Consider the following 20,521-nt stretch of genomic DNA (forward strand, 5'->3'; position numbering starts at 1 on the left):
TGAAATCGGTGCAAGTCTACTTTTGTTGTTGCTTCTTAAGATTTCTACATAGTTTATAATGCATCCTTTTTGGGGATATCAATTCTCTTCTTCTATTGAAAAGTGCTTGTTAAGGCTAATGCATCATTATTATGCACTTATTAACACTCGCCATGTGTTTTTTAAATGATTATTTTCAGGCTTTTTTTTTGCCTTTATTTGCCGGTGAAAGCTGATGAGAGACAGGAAAGGGGGAAGAGTAAAAGACTATTCAACTTTGGGCCACTGTCATAAACAACTATAAGCAACTAAAAATGCCTCTAGTTAATAAACTGTTAATATGTTTCTTATAAGTGGTCATAAATGTCTCATAATGTAAGAATAATCATGTTTATGATGCTATTATTAACACTTAACCTTATGAGTTTAACCCTTATTAGAAGCATCTTAGTATAAAGTGTTACCCATAAAAGTAAATAAATTCATGCATAGTTTTCTCTTTTTATTCAACTAGTATAAAGTCAGTTAACACATCCACCTTTATAAATAAGGATGGAAAGCAGAGACAAATAGAGAAGAGGAAGAAAAGAGAATCGAGGGAAATGAGGAGTTTAACATTTCCCAGCTTTTGTTACGTTCAGTCTGAAGGTTGAGAATAAAGGCAGGAAAACACTGAGCCTCACGAGGGAATGTTTATTACTTTGATGCCGTTGTGTTCCACACTAATGCAAGTAGAAAGGCAGCGCAGTGATGTGAATTTCCCTCGTCTGAGCCCAGATTGTCCCCGCACCATTTATACCAGTCACTTACCGCACAAGATTCTTTTCTCAATTTTTTTTTTTTTTATAAAGAGCACCTATTGAGATTACCTTTTCTTTTTTTTTTAATCTGTCAAGAGCCCTCGTGGTAAGACAGCATCTCTTTGTACCCAATGCAGCTGTCAACCAGCATATGTTCCGTCTTTTTACCTTTCCTGGAGGAACCCCTTGTAATCTGCTGGGAGCTATTGTTAAGTTGCAAGTCTAATTTCATACCGCCTGACAGGCTGTGTACAGTGTTCGTGTGTGCACGTGTGTTTTTTGTGCATGTACAGTATACAGTATGTGAGTGTGTGAATGCAGACACACAAGGAAATCTGGGAAAACTCTGTGAAAAGTGTGCATGTGCTGGCACATAAACTGTGACTGTTTATGGGTTACAGACCCAACAAATAATATTGTACAGTATCATAACACAAAAAATTTCTGTGTCTCTTAGGATAATGGAGGGACGGGGAATAAAAGCAGCAAAATGCCCTGACGCGCACAAAATCTCCATGGGAACACTGGAATATTTGAGTTTGGCAGGTGGAGCGGTAAAATGACAACGACAGCTGAATTGTTTCTGTAAAAAGATTAAGAGGAAAGTGAGAAATATAATGGCAGAGAAAAAAAAAATCACACAAATGCAGAAAGCAAAATGGGATTCAGGTGCAAAGTGAAATTGTTGGGAAAAAATAGAGGGAAAGGAAGTTATTTTGACTGGTAAAGAATAAACCGTAACAGTTACAAGGAACAAATAAAATGTCAAGGAGCAGGCTTTATTGAGCTGCCAGAATATATTTCCTTTCGTTCTCTACATGTTCTCATTTTAACTGAATGTCTGGTATGTTTTGAAATATTTCAGTACTAAGCAAACTTCCTCTTGTTTCAGTAAACCTAGACAGACTTTCCATCATGTGGTATTTCTAACTATCTACAGCCCACAGTCAAAAACTTGGCTTTAAATTCTCTGACACATCAATAACAATTAAGCAGCCATCAAGTGCGTAAGACAAGCCTGCTGCTTTTTTCATTAGGCTCCTATTCCGCATTATACTCCTCATACAGTTCGACATTTATACCAATTAAAACATAATTAATATTGCTTATTACTGGGAAATTCTCATCAGGGATAGAGTGGCCAACCCTGAGGGCAGTGAAATGGGGGTCCATCATTCTCTTAATGGAACAAGACGACCCGCTCAATTATGGCTGTCTATCAATGTCACCACTGGGGATAAATGACTTGATTTTTTTCTTTTGCTTTTCTCCCGCTGATTGACTTTTAATTTGTTTTTGAGGTGGGGAGAGAAAACGGCGCGGCGTCTCATATCATTTGAGTTATTAATGAGACCGCGCTCCTGATTTGAGGGCTGCCTTGTTTGTTTTTGAAAAAGTGCTGTTGTCGGCCGTCAAAAGGCTTTTGTTTACCAGACAGCAACACAAACAACATCGGCGTCAATTTCACCTACTGTGACCCACCACATTGTTAATTTGTTTGCTCATTTTGCTCCCTTTTCAAATAAGGCTAATTGCATTGCGATTGTTATTTGATAGAGACTGAAGAACAGGTACACAAACTTATTATTTGCTGTATTCAACTGGTAGTAGGGCGCTAAATTGACTGGAAAATTAGTATCAACTTCCTCTCTTTCAAGAATTTCTAAGAAATACTAATCAACACAGCTGTATTTTTGTCGTGTCACAAAAAAACCTCTCCAAAATCTGACACCTGCTATTTAAATATTATTAAGTCAACTTAACACGGACCGTTTCAGCCAATTACAAGGTGTTCCTTTATGAAAACAAATACTGACTCAGATGGTGTACACCCAACATGTAATACAATATGAATACCAGTGAAACCTTCTAGCATACCTCCAGATCTCTAAGTACAGGATGTTCCTCTATCCCAGGGAAGAGCACCCTCATGGTGTAGGTCCTGTAGTCCAAGAAGGGGATTCCTGCTCCATCCAGATCACTGGTCAGCTCATGGATGTCTGTCTGGAGCTCTGCAAAAGCTGTTGGATGAACAAGATGCAAAAACCATTTTTTTTTAGTAGCTCATGATAATATTATTATGGCACCTGTAATCTCAGATATTTTACAGTCAAATGATCAGTTTCTTACAGAGGTGTGGACTCGAGTCAGGCTTGAGTCCTAAATTTGATGACTTGATAAGATAAAAAAAGATTCAACATGGACTTGAACATTAGTAACTTGTGACTTTACTTGGACTTTAGCCTTTTGACTTGAAAGTACTTGATATTTCCCCCCAAGCCCAAAGACTAAGAAGTTATTTAAGGAGTGTGCCACAAATCAATTAATTCCACTTCCCCCTCAATAAACAAATGTTTGCAGTTCATTTGCAGCAAGTCACAATCCCACAATCCCCAGATCCACTTTGTTTTGAACCAATCTGACAGCATCCAATCGAGTTGTAAGACAGAATTATTGAGATGTTACTGAATGCTGGCTGGAAAAAATGATACCAAAAATAATTTTGTACAAAACAACAAGGCGGTCAACAAAAACAAAGTGCAGTATGCAAAACGTGCGGAGATCCAACAACTTCCACCTTTGTTTGACATTTGAAGTTGCACAAAATAAAGGTAAGTTAAAATTGGCAGGGTTTCTGTAGGTTTCAACAACATCAATTTAAGACTTTTTAAGGCCTTTTTAATACCTTTATGAATGCAGTTTAAAATGTCATGTCATTTAGGACTCGAAACTCAACATGAAAGACTTGAGAACTAATTTTGGACTTGCCTGTCTCAGCTTGGGGCTTCAGTGCATAGCCATAAGACTAACTTGTCTAAGACTTGCAACACAATGACATTAGTCGATAGTCCCACATTTGGTTTCTTTCATATAAAACTACAGTTATAAGTGGTTGCATGAAGTGGCAGGATACTGGCAGTACTGAAATCTAATAAAACAGTTTAGCACATACTCTATTTTTAACTCACTCATCAACAAGTTCACTTTGCAAGTGTCACTTTTATTTCTGTCATATCTGATAAAATTCTCACAACAAATATAGGCCACTGTCAACTTTTAGCAAGCTGAACAGAGATATAATAAAAGAAGACTTTCCGCAATATAGAGATAGTGAGATTTGAGTGTGCTTGTTAAAACTGGGCAAATAAATAATTTAGAAAGTTTAGAACATTTCAGAGGTAGCAAAGTTTGCTGGAATAACTGAGGAGAAATTGAAATCCATATAAGCATCACCCTCTTACCCTCTTTGCACTCCAGAGCCACACGTGACTCAAGGTTGTCCATCTGCATCTGCAGCCTCTTCAAGGTCAGGTCGCTCTCTCGAGACTTGCGCTTGTAGGCGATGAGCACCACGACGATGATGAGGATGAGCGAGGCACCGGCTGCAGCGATGCCCACGATCGCTGTGCTGCTGATCTGGCTGTCGGACGTGATGTGGACCACACCTGGGGAAAACTCGATGCCACCCACACGTGCCTGGTGATAGCAAAAGATAAAAGGGACAGTTTAGGGTAGAGCGGGGATGGTTGCAACTGGGGCAGGTGCAACAAGTCTTATTCCTTTAATCAGAAACATGCTAGAGTGATGACATTCACGCTGCACAAGCTCAGTTAGACAACCTCCCTAACAGGAAGACAGAAGAGATGTTCAACGTGCCCTGCTGCATTTACTGAGAGAAAAAAAACTGTTTCGGAGGTAAAGTAATTTTGTTCATGCACTGTATTCTTGTCATACTGTCCTGAGGATTTGTATGAATTAATCAAACTTTATTTGAACCGTTTTGTTGACTTTTAGGTGACACAGTTAGCATGTGTCTAGGTCAATGTGTCTTGCTGGCACATGATGTTCTGTCAGATGGCTGATAGAGTGGGGATGGTTGCAACATCGTGTTGCAGCACTCCCTAAGCTAAGCAACCATATCAAAACAGACCACACAGCAGTATTTTTTAATATAAACAAATCACTGTGGGGTACAAAAAAGGATAGTTTACTAAAATACAAATGCACATGTTAAATAAAACTGTTCTATTCCTCCAGTCTTATGCCAAATGGAGAGACTGAATAGCATCTGTAACATCTGCACATTGGCTCATGGTAGGCCTATGTTTTACTCATAAACAAACAAAATACCAACTTGTTTTACAATATTACTAAATAAAATACATACATATATATATATATATATATATATATATATATATATATATATATACATATATATATATATATATGTATATATATATTATATTAGCATAGTAAAATAATGCTTATTTTCAGAATACTAATTGTACTAACTAATATACTAATTGAGACAAGAATTTAATGTATTTTTAATACATTGTAACCGTCCCCTGATCATGTCTCCACTGGCCTTGTCCAAATACTTTTTGAGGAATTGAGAGAAAAGCAAAAAGTTTTGCAACCATCCCCAGTTTCCCCTATATTTACTGCAAGTATATAAATACACAATTTGCTTCCCTGAAAGGCTTTTATAGGGAAGACCAATATGATAATATCTTACAAGGCAAGTGGTTCATCATACCAGAGCTATAATGAGAGAAGAGCTTCACTTAAATATCAATTAGCATTTATACTTGGAAAAGGATCAATAATTAGACCCATAGAAAAGGAGAAATAAGTGGCAATTAAACTCATGAGGAAGTACAGTGTTCTTCAAGGCATTAACATTACAAATATTTATGAACCATGACATAATACTCACGTTTAGAATTACTTTTAGGTCTATAAAGTATTTCTCTGTTTTCAAGATCGAGATCAAAGCTCAGACAGACATATTGATTTGCAATTTAAATGTGTACACTTCTGTTTATTTGTGCCTACACTAACTGTTTTACAGTAATGTGTCCATCCCCGTCTCTGACGCTGGGTTCAGGTGGTAACATCAGGAAGCGTTTTGTTCAAAGTGGTCCCTCTTCAAACCACAAATGGAATCTTTATTGAATTTGCCAGTGCCCTAATCCTTCTTATTGAAGGTTTATTTGTTTGTCTTTTGTCTGCTTGTGGGCAGTAACAGGAACCACACAGCTGATTGGATTAGAGCCGTAGTCTGTCTTGAAGTGGACAAGAAGATGGATTGAAAGCAACACGAGGAATGTCCATCTGTCTGTCAAACTGTCGATCGATTTGTAGGTCCGTCTGCCTTCTCCACCATAGCCTGCCTATCTGTTATGTGTCTGTGTGTCTCAGTTGTGCGTGTGTCTGGGTCTTTCTGTCTTTGTGAGCGTGTGCTGTGTCACTCACCAGGACCTTGTGTCGACCCGTCAGGTTGGGTGACTCACAGAGCAGCTGGGTCTCCGACACTGTTAACATGCAGGGCTTCTCACCAATCAAAACTGTGTAGTTCAGCTTCCCATTACCGCTATTGGTTGGTGGAAGGAAGTTCCGCCCCTGCAGGAGAAAATTCATGCATAATGAGCAAGTTAGGGTTCAAAAAACACATTCATCACACTGAAAAATTACACCTTTTCCAAAGTCAAATTCAAGAAGTTTTCAAGAATTTTCAAGGTGAATTGTGAAGTTTCCCAATCCTTTACAGCTGTGGTAAAATACATATTGACATACATATATAAAATAATTATTTCACTTCATCATCACATTAAATCAGATGCTACTGTGTTATAAATAACCAAAATTACATTTTGTGATATCATTCTACAGAAGGTGGACAAATTAAAGGAAAACAAACAGACTTTCATGTTTGAAAATGTGTCAACTGTCTGTAAATAGTCTTGGCATCCTATATAAAATAATGCAATCACAATTTGAAGGGGATTTTAAGTGTTTTAACCAAAATCCACTTTTCAAACCTAGAAAACAGTACATTAAAATTCAGGTGTTGTCAGTATAGCAGAGCTGTCTGTGCCTTTAATATTATTCTAACGCTAGACTTACAACAGGAACGCTGACGATGGGCTTACTGGGATTTTCAAATCAATATCACTATATTAAAAAGAATATTATTCTGATATTGATTTTACAGCATGTAATCAAAGTCACACAAAATAATCAAATTGATGTGATTCACTTGACTGTGTGTCCCGTCTTCACACAGGTTCTGCTTTATTTACTAGTTTTTAAAGACGATTTGACCAGAATCAATCATTTGGACAATTAAACCATTCCAAGGAAACTCAATAACTTACAATCAATAAATACTACAGATGTAACAATATACTGAATATCGCAATATTGCAATTATAAATGTCTCAAGAGCTTTATTATATTAAAGAGGGAAAGTAGAAGCACTATAGTTTAAAAGGCAAAATGAATTTTAAATGAATGCTGTACACATCAAATGTCTAAAGGGACATTTTGTAAGTATCTGCCCTCCTACCTTCAGTATAATGGGTGATCCAGGTTTAAGCTCCAGCACTCCAGACACACTGAGCGGCTCAAACTCAGGATTGGGGTAGTAGATAAAGTTGGTGTTGTTGAGGGCCATCAGAGCCTGCACATCGTCCAGTTTAAAGCCGAACTCATCAGGTCTCTCAGGAACCTCTTGCTGCCTGGCCAGACTGATGGACAGCTCCGGGGCCTGGCACAGCATGGATGTCGGGCTAAGCACCTGGCACAACTGGCAGGGAACAGAGAGGGACCGGAAAAGTAATATTTATGAATGAATGCATCTTCTGGAGTGCTTTGCGGAAGCAGAGAAATGACACAAAAATAAACTTAATTTTCAGAAAATTATGCCTAATTTTGTCATTTGCAATGTGCTTTTCATCTCACTGCAATGGAAGCTCTGACATCCTGCATGCACAAAACTTTACTATGTGTCATCAACAGTTAGTGTGAATCTTTTATGCCACCAGTTTAAATTTCACAGAGCCCGCTGGGGACTCAATTCAAACTGGAAGCTCCTCGATTTCTAAAAGTGCGACGAAGAACCTGTTGGAGTATTTTCCTCAAAGAAAGCCACCAAATGAGAAGTAGCTGAAGAGTGTATGTGTGCAGTCTCGCCACAATCAGGCTTTGATGTGTGAAGATTCAGGAGTGATAACTAGGTCTTACCCTTCCTTCATTACCCTCCAGAAAGACACCCTCCACCCTCTCATCAGTTCTTTATACCCTCGCTCGTTATTCTTCCCTGTGATCTTTTCTTCTCTCTTTGACACATTCTTATTCTATCACTCATCTTTTTCTATACCACTTTACCGCTCAATTACAGTGTCTCTTACATCTTTTTGCGGTGTTGCATTCTTGTTTTGTGTTTCTCTGCGTTCACCCTGGTCTTTTACTTTTTATGTTGCGCAATTTAAATTTGTCCTTTTTATTATTTCTTTCCTCATATCCATAAGGCAGTTCTATAAACAAGTACAGACTGTCCGATCTGTCATTGTCATGCCACACACTCTTCAATATCCCTCTAACATCTCCATTCCTCTCTGTCTGTCTGTCAGGGCATTGACAAATCAACCACCAGCACAGTCCTCATTCACAGACATTTCCGATGCGTTCACAGACATTTCATATTTCCACGGTAACCTCTGCCATGCAGCCACTCAAACCGTTGCTTGTTACACTAATTGGCTCCTGGAACATCAAACTTGACAAATCCTGCAAGGTCCCACACTGCTGCAGGAAGGTAACTATAAAAAAAAAACAACTCTGTGCACACTTGTTTTTTAAAAATTCTTTGGATATGCATTTTTGTTCCCCTCTCATTTAGTGCTGTGTGAGGTGCAGAAAGAGAGATATTGGGGAAATTATCCATGGGAATATTAAATTTATCTTTGCTCAAAGTACAACCCCTGTTCTAAAAAAGTTGGGATTTCATCTGAAACACAAATAAAAACAATAATCAGTTTGCAGTGCCATCCAGGCGTCTTTTCAGGGACGTCCTTACGTATTTCAGCAAGACAATGCCAAGACACATTCTGCATGTGTTGCAACAGTGCAGTTTTGTGGTAAAAGAGTGTGGTTACTAGACTGGCCTGTCTGCAGTCCACCTGTCTCCCATTGAAAATATGTGACACAGTATGAAGCGCAAAATGCGGCAACAGAGACCCCAGGCTGTTACGCAACTGAAGTCGTATATCAAGCAAGAATAAGAAAAAACTCTGCCTTGAAAACTTTAATAATTAGTGTCCTCTGTTCCCAAACTGGGTGTTGTTAAAAGAAAAGTTGTAAACATGCCCCCGTCCCAAATTTTTTGAAACATGTTGCAGGCATCAAATTCTGTATGAGTGTATGTTTACCAAAAAACAATAAAGTTTATCAGTTTGAAGATCAGATATTGTGTCTTTGTACTGTATTCTGTTGAATATAGGTCAAAAAGGATTTGCAAATGTTATACAACATCTCAACTTTGTTGGAACTGGGGTTTTACAAGCAGCCTGTACAGTAGCTTGAGACACAATGCCCTGTACAGGCATATGTGAGCACAGATGTTAAACGTGGAGCGCGGTCATGCTCAAGTGGACCATGAAGATAGTATTACCGCATTTTCTTACTCCTCCTTCTTTCAATCAGATCACAGAGACCCTTGTATGGCTTTATCTATCCTCCCCTGGGTAAAAGGGGTGAATGGAGGGTAAAAGAATTTGATAAGGGTCGATCTCTGTGGTTTTTAGTTCACTGTCAAAACTTCCCTATTGTTGCAAAGGTGTGGAGAGGAATGACATCATCCTCTATTAATTCAACTGCTACCTGTTGATTTTCACAATGCCCTCTCGGTGTTCTGAGTTTTTTCCTTGACCCATTTACCTAAAAGTGGCACTGAGGCATTTAGTCATGCTCTGGAAAAGAGAAAATTACCCTGACATTCACTACGGCTGGCTTCCTTTGGGACGTCTAGCTGACAAGGAAAGTTAAGGACTTAGAAACACCGGTGGTGGTAAAGGTATCATTTACTCTGTGTGTGCGTGAGCGCGTGCGTGTGTGTATACTGTTTATGTTTTAATTTTATTTGGCTGGATATTTCTGATCACAGGACCAAAACAAAAACATATATAACATATAAAAATTAAAAGTTACCAAAAACAAATCTCCTTCAGGTATTTGACCTTGGATTTATTTTTACCGAGATGAACCACAAGGCAGCTTCTTTAAATTGTCTGTTCAGAATCACTTACATTGAGTGTCTCATGGCTGTTATACTTGGCTCTGATGAGCGGAGTCTGAATGATGTCCAGGTTAGTTCCTGTCACTGTCACTGGTGTATGTCCACTATGAGAGAGACAGAGAGATTGACAACAAGGTTAGAAGGGTACTTCAGATTGAGAGTTCATATTTTTTTTATTAACCTGCTTCATTTGTTTTTACGTTTCTTACAAGCGCCTGCTTTGTTGGAATATCTCTGTCCACAAATAATTTAACAGCTCTTGTACCATACCTGTAGATGCTCCACTCAGGCTCTATCTTGGTGATGGTGGGATCTTCCACATACTCAAACCGCAGGTCTCTCTGGAGATGAGCTTTGTCTATGCTCACAGACACGGACACGTTTCCATAGCCATGCAGGGATGCATGTGTACGGCAGGTGAGCCACTGACCACCCCTCCTACAGCGATAACAGGATTATGAAAGTTAGTTATATGAGTCAGAAATTAATAGTATAGTTATTCATAGTACAGTTAAATAATATCGATTTAATTTATCCAACAATATATTACACTGTGTAGACAGTCAAGAGTCATCTCTTTAGTTGTTTATCACAGTGATTCAAAAAACAATATCTAGTATTTAGAATGGTTGCCTAAGTGGACGTGGATAAATAGTTTATTGACTGAACTTAGAATTGTGCATTGATCAGTGAAAAGTGGTGAATTTTTCTCAATAATGCATACTGTAAGAAAATGCCATTTCCATTTGATTCAAATACTATATTTACCAAGCAAAAAAAAAAATGGCCACTTCAAAATAACAGATTGAAGCTTCTTAACTGAAAAATTATACACCATTCCTTGATCACCACCAGTTTTCCTCCAATAAAGTCAAGAATCATTATCTCTGTTTATGAGGTAAAAATGATCTGAGAGCTGTAAGATGGGTTTATTCCCTGCAGTTCGACAAACACCGACTTTGTGCTTTTAATTGACTGTTAAAAGTGTGTCTCTGGCTTGTTCACCCACTAACCTCAGATAAGTGCATGGCTGGTCCTTAAACATGATCGACACGTTGCTCCCAGCATCGAGGTGGCTGCCAGTGATGTTGACAATGGTGCCCCCAGAGACCGGCCCTCTGCTGGGCTTCAGGTTGCTAATCCTTGGGATCTGGAGAAGGGGCAGAAGTTGAGAGGTCACAAGTCAATCAGGGGTTAAATTAAGGTTAATTAAACTAGGAAAAATAAATGCTGAATAATAATGAAATTCTGATGCTCAAACAATAAATGCTCAAGAGACCATACTGTAAACTGCATTCTGCCTGCCAGACTTCATTAACATGTTGCTCAATTTAACTGTTATAAACATCTACTCCCTCTAAAAGATTATTAAGGATTTGTTATGATTCATAAACAGACAGTCATTTCTTGACTCATTCAGCATTAATTTGAACTCTAATTAATGTGCACAGAATTGAAATTTCATTGCAGCTGTAGCTGTAGCACTGAATAGCGAGTATTTCAACTTCCTTAATTTTTTTGATGAGATATCTTTGTCAGTTAATGATTTATTACAGGAAATATACTACATATTACTAATTTAAATGCACAGGGTAAAGAAGTTAATCAGTAAAGGTGAAACACTTAACTTTTTATATTACACAGCGATGCTATAATGATCTATTTATGTTACTCTAACAAGTGCTGTATGTTTAAATGAATAATATATATTGCAATGTCTTTATTCTTAGCCTAGTCATAACTCCTTGTTAAAAATAAACGCGCTTTCTACCTCAGTAATAGAAAAAGCATTTCTAAAATTATAGGCTGAAACACAAATTAGCTCCTATATGATTGGACTACCCAGAAAAAAGCTACTGAATGAGCAGTCAGTGTTAATGTATACCTGCAGTCATGTCACTTACACACACTGTACTGTGGTGGAAAGCTTTCAGCGGCAGCACCTGATGTCATCCACTGGAAGCTGGGCATAGAGTAAATCCTCCTCTAGTTCATTTGCCCTCCTTATAATCTCATCTCCAGCCTGCTGTGTGCTGTGACATCTAGACCTAACATCATATAATCCTGTGCGGGGACCCCATTGAGAAATAAACCTCGGCCAGTGCCCATTAATAGATGGCAGTAAAAATGATATCACTGTGTAAAACGAGTACATAATGGCAACAACTGCAAATTTATTTCAAAATGTGCAAGTGTGCTTGTGTGTGTGTGTTTGTAAGTGTGTGTGTGTGTGTGTGTGTGTGAGACCGATTCTGATTAATTGTGTGCAGAGTGAAGCGTTGAAAGAAAAAAGCAAGTGTGTTTTAATGTGTTCATGTCAGAGAAATGTTTTTATATCATCAGTGTTTCCTTCTCATTCTGTGCTCATTAGTGACTGTCAGTTATCCGTCACTGCTGACACACACACATGAGAGGAATGCTAAGAGGGAGACCCTTGGTGAGAACCACGAGAACCATGTCGGATCACAGCCAAATAGCACAGGGGAACCAATATCTACATACGGTATTAACGCAGTAGGTGAGACTAACGTGCAGAGGGTGACATATGCAGCATGGATGCCTTCCTGCTCATATCAGCAAAACACTTCATGTGATGAATCCATAATTTAGCATATTTTTTAAACCATCAAATAATCAGAGGAAACCCTGCACCACAGTGATGGAGACATCAAAAGCGCTTTGACCAGAGGAACTTTCTCCTGGGACTGGGAACCTTTGGAGGAACTGTGTAACTTTGGTAAATCCACATTTTGCACTTGGGGAATGTGATTGGTTGCAGACTGACAAACACTCCCTATTTAAAATGGCTTGTCACTGACACAGTCTGTTTGCCTGATGAAGTGCTAGTACCAAAACATCACAAATAAATGTTATACTCCAAGTTAGACAATGTGCAGGGGTCTTTTTGCAACTTTTTGTTCTAATCACACCTCTCTTACACACCTGTCTCATCTAATAGATGTGTTAAGTGTTTCTTTGTTCTATGTCACCATTTTTAAAAATCTGCAGCTGCAAACCATCTGTTTGTTTTTAATTCATTGTTCTTTGAGACATATGCAGTACATGGAGTCACAGAAGAAAGCATACAATACTTAAGGCGATGACGATGTCCAGGCCTTATTAAACATTTATGCAGAGGATGAAACTGGAACTCGCAATGAAAACGAGTTTGTGAAAAACTCCTGCACGTTAAACAAGCTGATCATTGTTCACACTGGGCAACAGTGTCAGGAGAGGCTTAAAAAACATTAAAACAAGGCAAAGTGAGCAAATACAAAGTTAGATGTTAATGCAAAAAGATCAAATATCAAAAGACTAGACTCACCACAAAATAGTAGTACTTGGAGGACTTTGCCATGAATTCTGGTCGGCACTCTCCAACTCCGACACAGACCTGCACATTCCCAGTATACTGGCTCTTCTCTGCTTTCCCCATTTCACACACAATCCTGCAAACACACATTGGTAAAATTGTGGAATTATGTTGTTGAAAAAACAAACACATGGAATGCACATGTAGACATATCCACTAGACAGTATATGCTACACACACACACACACACAGGAAAAATGCCTATATGAAAACCTTTAGAAAATCCTGCTGCAGTTCCAGCAAAGGCAGAGTAGATTATGTAATAAGAATGGACCTGAACCTGTGTTAAAATCTCAATAAAATAATGTATTATTTGGCAGCGACTTCACCTCCCGCGCACTGCCAACTTGTGGGAGAAAGAGGAAAAAGTCTCTAGCATTTTTCATATGACCTCAAATCCAGCTTCGTCTTCTGCTGGGTCAGCATTTGCGTAGAAAGTGCTGGCACACAACTTACTTTCTTAGCAGAAGAGGCACTGGGTTTGTTGATAAGCCAACTTTAAACTAGTTTAAAATAATTTGATAGATGGCACCTGTAAGGAACCAAAGCTCTGGATTAAACTCAAATGTCAACTAAATGTAACCTCCTGAACTCTCTAAAATGATTACAGTACTTTGTGTGCTAGTGTGTGTAAGTGCCTGAGTGCGTGTGAGTGTGCTACTATGAAATATGGACGGCTGAATTGCTCTTTGCTGCCCACAGCAGAACACATACAAGTCTCTATTGCTGTGACTTGCAGTTAAAGGGACAGTTTGGATTATCTGAAGTGGGGTTATACGAGGCACTTATTGATAGTCAGTGTACTACCTACAGTAAAGTTGGCACAAGTTTACGTTACATTTAGAACATTTTCATTGCTTTACTTTTCCGTTAGACAGACTTTTCCAACAGGAAACTGTCTTTATATAAACCAGATACTGTTCTCTTCAAATCAACCAAACTCCATAAGCAAAATCAGCAATTTTACCTTGTAGAACACAGGAATTGCTAGTCCAGTGCTGCCTCAAAGGTTAGTTTGTTTGTGTTATTGTGTGACTACAGTGTTTTAAAAGGATAGTTTGATTTCACTGAAGTGACACAATAAAAGATCAAGGTAGTGGTAAACCAACAACTCTAGTGATCAGCAAAAATTTTGTGCTTTTGCCTGTGGAAGTTGGCTGGTTTGGAGAGATCGAAATTTGGCTTGGAGTTCAGCATTAAAAATATTCTAAATATAGCACTTAAAATGATACTGATTTCTTTTAGGTGGACCTTTTTTTGAGTGGCTAAAATACGCTTTGCTGCTGATCCAGGGTGCATGGTGACTAGCATCTATCGATAAGTTCCCTGTACAACCCCCACTTCAAATATTCCATCCCTATAAATCAGACTCCAGTTTCTTCTGGTCCAGAGATTAGGCTAAACTAGCATTTGTTTATTGGTCATGTCATAGTCTCCCTCACTCTCTGTTACTCACTCACCTTTGCTCTTACTGCCTTAACACACAAACATGCACACAAACAGCCTGAGGTGAGTACTGATTCATGATGAGTAGGTCATGCTGACTCGTTATGGCTCTGCTGAGTGGGTAACACAGGTAACACAGTGTTGTGGCTCTGTGTGACTCAAATGTCTTGTTCCCTGTAGGGCATGAAGTGTTCAGCTGATTTCAATGGGATTATGGCAAATGAAGGCAGAGCAGAAACATTATGCTGAATTCCTGATTTAGGTTTGCTGTTCTTCCACATTACAGTTTGACATCTCCCAGTGGGACAAGTGCAGCTGGAAAAGACTATATTCATAGATATTAAGTATATTTTATTTGACAAATTGGTGATTTATTGTACAGAAAAGCTCATTATCACCTGTAAGTATGCGGATATATGCTATTAATAGCTGCTATTAACTGCTCTGCAGGAATGTAAATTGACACTAGGTGATGATATGCTATTTCTTACTTAGTGCTGCTACTTACATTCAGTCATTAATGTTTAAAACATGACTTACTGCTCAGCAGGGATGTAGCCCTCACGTATGGGGGTGCAATCAACTTCAGCCACCTTCACGTTTCCCTGGATTTCTCTGAACTCAAGTCCCAGGTTCTCACCACGGATAGTTACGAGTGTGCCGCCCTCCCTGGGACCGCGAAGAGGGGTGATCTGTTGAAATTCAAATTTAGGTTATTTTGGAGATTATCTTTTCTAAACAAGCACAATGTATTTTGCAGGCCAATAACATTTTATTGTCCTGCAGTAACATGGATTGCTTCTAACACACACCTTTTTGACTCCTCCCCTATTAGAACTGGTATTTTTCCTCATCTGATAGGTTAAGAAAACCTTTCCTTACCAATTAAATTTTTAAAACATGTGTTTCTGTAAGATTTTTATACTTTTCACATTTGGTGAGGAAATGCAGTCCTGTTTCAGGTTCCCTGAGTTTGCAGTGAAAGTACAGTCTTTGCTCAGCAGGGAGCCAAGTTTTCTGAGTCTCCCCTTTCAAGGCTGTGCTCACTCAGTCTGTACTTTGTCAAGCTTCTTTTGAGTCACCATGCTCAAATAATCTGCTATGATTTACTGCTGACTTACTATTGAGATAGCTTGATAGATAGATATTGATAGATATTGCGTACAGATCTGTATTTAGCTTTAAAGTCATTATTTTAAGCTACAATTTCACTTGCAGCTTATCTATAAATAACATGTCAAACAATTTGGAGAAGCACAGCAGTGCACAGTTTATTAGCTGCAATCAGCAGCTGTATAGTTCACTCCTTTGGTCAGTCAGTCGGTCCACAAAAATTCCCCACCCTATGGCGGCCACAGTTTTCACCCTAGGAGTCTGAAGTTTGGCATGGAGATCAAATTTGGCCATGCCATTTTCATAACCCATTTGTTTTAGGCACTCGGGTCATTATTGGACTAAGCAGAGTTCACGTTTCATTGGTGACAGTTTGCCTAATAGCTGGTTGCAGCTATTGAGAATTCATGCTTGTTTATATTTTGAAGTCATGTAATCATGAGACAGCTTCTCAAAGTTGCGGAATGATAAGTAGGAATGATTGTTACCTGGTGTCACATAATGAACTGAGAGTGAACTGTTCATATGCACATTTTAGCTAAATGATAACTAAAACGCTGTGAGATAAAAGTGTTAGTAGTTCCTAGTATTAGTATTAGTTCCTACGTTGTAGTTCCTGTGAAACCACCATAAAGAAAGCTTTAGTTTAGAGGAAGAATGAGAACTAAACATCTATTTTCAAATTCTTTGCAGATAAGATAAGTGTTTTCTACAGTATTCACACATTATGTAACTCTGAGAAGAAAATTACTCTGCTGAAGGGTTGGAGGAGGAGGGGGAGACAGCTGCAGAAAAGAGACAATAAACTAGAAAATAACAGCTCCAGTGACAGCCAAAGGGTCAAGACTCAGGGTCAAGGGACTGTCATTTCTCAATCCTGTATTCGCTGAAAACCACAACGATATATTATATAAGATTAACTTAAAACTTGGCACTGGGTGACATCTTTGCAGTAATCACAGTGTCCTTTGATTTATCAGCAGCATCTCTCATTGTTGATGAGGCGGTTCCAACATCCATCAGCACTTTACTCACACAATTACTTTTTGGCCAGCTAGTAAGTGTGTGTGTGTGTGTGTGTGTGTGTGTGTGTGTGTGTGTGTGTGTGTGTGTGTGTGTGTGTGTGTGTGTGTGTGTGTGCGTGCACATCATCAAGCCAGCCCCAGATGGATGGATGTTAGAGACACAGAATAGTCTGTTCCTATCCGTCTCTGCCAAACAGAAGTCCTCCATGCTGCATGCTGCAGACCGGGGCCCAGCTGTAATGGTGCTGTGTCACCATCCCCCTGAAAAATAGTGATCCCAAGGATATTTCACTGAAGCTGAGGCTCTCATCGCCTCTCTGCTCAGTTTATACTTGGCAGCATGACCCCCTGCGGTGTTCACAGGTAGAGTACTGAATGAGTGTGTGTTGCTTTATCTCATGGCTTGAAGCTCCTGCTTGTTGTAGCGTGATAATCCTTATGTTACTACTACATCTACATCAAACTATTTTAATTTGGCTATCTGATTTATTTTTGAAGTGAAACAAATTGAAATACTGTAGCTGGGCTTGAAAGAAACTAGCCAATCGAATGACAGACGCGCGCTCAAGCCAGGTCATGCACAACACAAGTCCTGTGGCTGCCATGTGGGAGATATCGTTATTGTATGGTTCAATGTCTCTGATTAATAAGGCTCCCTGCTGATATCTTAATGGAAAAAAGAGCCTTCTGGGAACGCGGCTACAATACATGCAATTAAAAAGATTGCACACAATGCGTCGTGGCTCTCCATTTATTAGCAAAATATGGAGGATGGAGAGGGAGAGAGACTTAAAGAGAAATAGTGAAGGAGAAGGAAGAAGCAAGAGAATCAAAGAGAGGGAGAGACGCAATGAGGCGTTGATTAGATTTGTGACTTTGACAAGATAATTGACGGTTGGGTAGAGGCAAACGCTTAATCACTTCTCTCTCTCCCTCTCCCTTTCTCTTTCCATCTTTCTATGTGAGTCTCTCCCTCTCATATTGTTGATGGGAGATGTCATTATAATGAAGCGTATTAGAATGCATTAGGGCCCCGGTCGTCTTGGAAAAGTCCTCACTCCTCACCCACTGACAGTTTTTATGGGGGACGTGAGAAGGCTGCAATATGTCCCTGCTGCAGCCTCAGGGATGTGAGGAGAAATACAGGGCACATCTCCAGGAATAAATCCACTGCTCGGGGTGAAGACAAACACTAGAGTGGAGGAATGATTGAGTGCACCTCACTGATCCTGATGTTTAAGTGCAACCAGGGACAAAATATCATCTCATTGCCTTCCTCAAGAGTTGATTTCATTTTGCCAGGATAAGAATAATCACAAGGGTTTGGGTTATCAATGAGTAGAAGATAGAGTAATTAAATACACTCTTTTGGGGATGCACGTGTCCTCAGTGTCCAAAGACTTGAAGCTCTTCTCTCCTGTGTCTAACTTCCTCTGTCTGATAAGCCTCCTTTACTTCATTCAGACACTAGCAGTTCTGCATCCACCAACCGACCAAGTTGCAGTTTACATCAGTGTCAGTCCAGACTTGTATAATGTATGTATCCAAGACTTTTTTCTTGCAAAACGGAAGTTATCGCAATATTGAAATGTATGATTCCAGTGAGAAACATGCTGTCTTCATGGAGACTGGAGACTTACAGATTTCTTTACAGAGGAGTACTAATAAAGAGCTTTTGTGGAACATTATGATGTTTGGTGAACTTGACCTTTGACATTTTGGATATAAAATGTCATCGCTACATATTTTGACTGTCAAAATATAATTTGTTCATCTTTGTTCCCTTTGACATATTTGTTCTTGAGATATTATGTTCACGAGAATGGCACAGCCCTGAGGTCAAAGTGACCTTGACTTTTGACCTTAGACCACAAAAATATAATCAGTTCTTCCTCAGTCCATGTTTGGACCAGCTTTGAAGAAATTGCATCAACGTGTTGTTGAGATATCATGTTCACAAGAACGGGACGGATGATGCACACACAACCCAAAAACATAATGCCTCCTGCCACAGCGCAGAGGAATAAGAAATCCAGGAGAAATTGGAAAACTGTGCTGTAAGCTTAACGTGATCTGTGGAGACTCATGGTGCATTCAAGGTTACAGGAAACAATGGAGTATACGGGTGCTGCTCTCAGTGAATCTCCACTCAAGTTGGCCACTTATCTGTATGCTGGTCTATGCAGGATGATGTAGAGGGTAGAGAGCGGAGAGGGGATTGTCCTTCCATTCCTGTATCCCTCTTCCCTTTCTCTGTCCAAACCCATCACTCCCCAGGACACCAGAGGGGATTCCCCCTTCTGTCTTTTTTTTATCCACGCTTTGCTTCATCCCTTCATCTCTAGTCAGTCACCATCTGCTCCTAACTCTCCTCCTCGGGAAAAAGGATGCAGAGAGGATCTTTCATCATATCCATCATGGGGGGAAATGGGGAGGGCAGAGGGGTCTTCTTTCGCCCCTTCAGCCTCATGTGACTCTATTCTGGCTCAGTCTACTCATCCGTCACCACCTCGCTTTCACATAAACCCAATCCATCCTCCTCGCCCTTCATCTGGGCATCTTGACATCCATCTTTGCTTTGTATCCTCTTATCCTTCATCTCACTGACCCTTATTCCTTCTGCTATTGCCCCTTTTATATGTCTTGCACAGGTCAAGTCTATTTGCCTCACATGGTGTCTGTGGTTTGCAGGAGCACAGAGGGTTAAGTGGGGGTTTGCGTGGACATCTGTGCAGAGTTGATTGATAAGTAACAAGAATGGAGATGATTTGTCTCTTTCAATGTCTTACAGGTGCAGTAAGCGATTCTGGAGGAAGATAGTTGATTGCTGAGTATCATTCTCAGGATGTCAAATACTTACGTTTTGGGAATGAGACTAAACAATCAATAAATCTTTGCAAACCTGTGATTGATTCCTGTCATAGGATAGATTTTCTAAAGCCTGAAAACAGAGCTTAAAGGAGGCACAGAAGTCTAGTTTTCTTTCAGACCACTTGAACTACATTGTGCTTTAAAGTTATTTGGAAACTTTTGCAAAATGTGGGAACCAGTCAGTGTTTTTGTTTCTGTGCAGACAAAAGAACAAAATGAGAAGGATACAGGTTCATGAAATTCTTCAAAGATGAGAGGAGATGGGAGAATACAACACTCGAGAGAGTGTTGTTATTTTTTGGCGACAAAGTTTTTTTTTATACTTTCGTATGAGTCATGAACAATTTGATGGTTTCCTGGCGATCATCAAAGAGGACATCAGTAACGACCAAACAAACTTCAAAGGCCCCATGAGCACCAAAGACCATTTCATGTGTAGTTTGCAGCCTAATATTATGTTATATAAAGGTTTAAGAAGTTGTAGGTTATGTCCTGTAAATCTGAATGCACAATGTCTAAGTTCTGCCACTAGGTGCCTCTCTCACATTAAAACAATTTACAAACAAACAAACAAAAAAAACCCCAGCTTGATGACAACCTCAGGGGGTGTGGGGTCATGGGAGTCTATGGAAATCTAACCCACATAATTCAAACATAAATCATGCTTATGAATGAGATAATGTCTTAAGTTTTATTCACATTACATTTAGTAACTTTTGCTGACTTCCTTCTTCTCTCTCTGACATGACCCACACATCCTGTGTTTTCCCAGAAGTCACAGACACGATCAGTGAGTGAGGAAATGCACCTTTTTCTTGAATGAACTACA

The 20,521-nt window shown here is 39.3% G+C and overlaps 1 protein-coding gene across 1 annotated transcript in view; it reads right to left on the reverse strand.

Moving 5' to 3' along the window:
• plxna4 (plexin A4) overlaps positions 1–20,521 on the reverse strand; it is a 311,022-nt gene that overhangs the window by 45,472 nt on the left and 245,029 nt on the right. Inside the window, exons 13-21 of the mRNA XM_084711313.1 lie at positions 15,224–15,375; positions 13,190–13,313; positions 10,878–11,014; positions 10,135–10,302; positions 9,875–9,968; positions 7,135–7,374; positions 6,042–6,188; positions 4,022–4,256; positions 2,658–2,800 (exon numbers count right to left, since the gene is read on the reverse strand). Coding sequence (XP_084567439.1) covers positions 2,658–2,800; positions 4,022–4,256; positions 6,042–6,188; positions 7,135–7,374; positions 9,875–9,968; positions 10,135–10,302; positions 10,878–11,014; positions 13,190–13,313; positions 15,224–15,375 — 1,440 coding nt within the window. The remainder of the gene's footprint in view (positions 1–2,657; positions 2,801–4,021; positions 4,257–6,041; positions 6,189–7,134; positions 7,375–9,874; positions 9,969–10,134; positions 10,303–10,877; positions 11,015–13,189; positions 13,314–15,223; positions 15,376–20,521) is intronic.

The sequence above is a fragment of the Lutjanus erythropterus genome, chromosome 22, assembly GCF_056507025.1.
Source record: "Lutjanus erythropterus isolate fLutEry1 chromosome 22, fLutEry1.hap2, whole genome shotgun sequence".
Taxonomy (NCBI): domain Eukaryota; kingdom Metazoa; phylum Chordata; class Actinopteri; order Lutjaniformes; family Lutjanidae; genus Lutjanus; species Lutjanus erythropterus.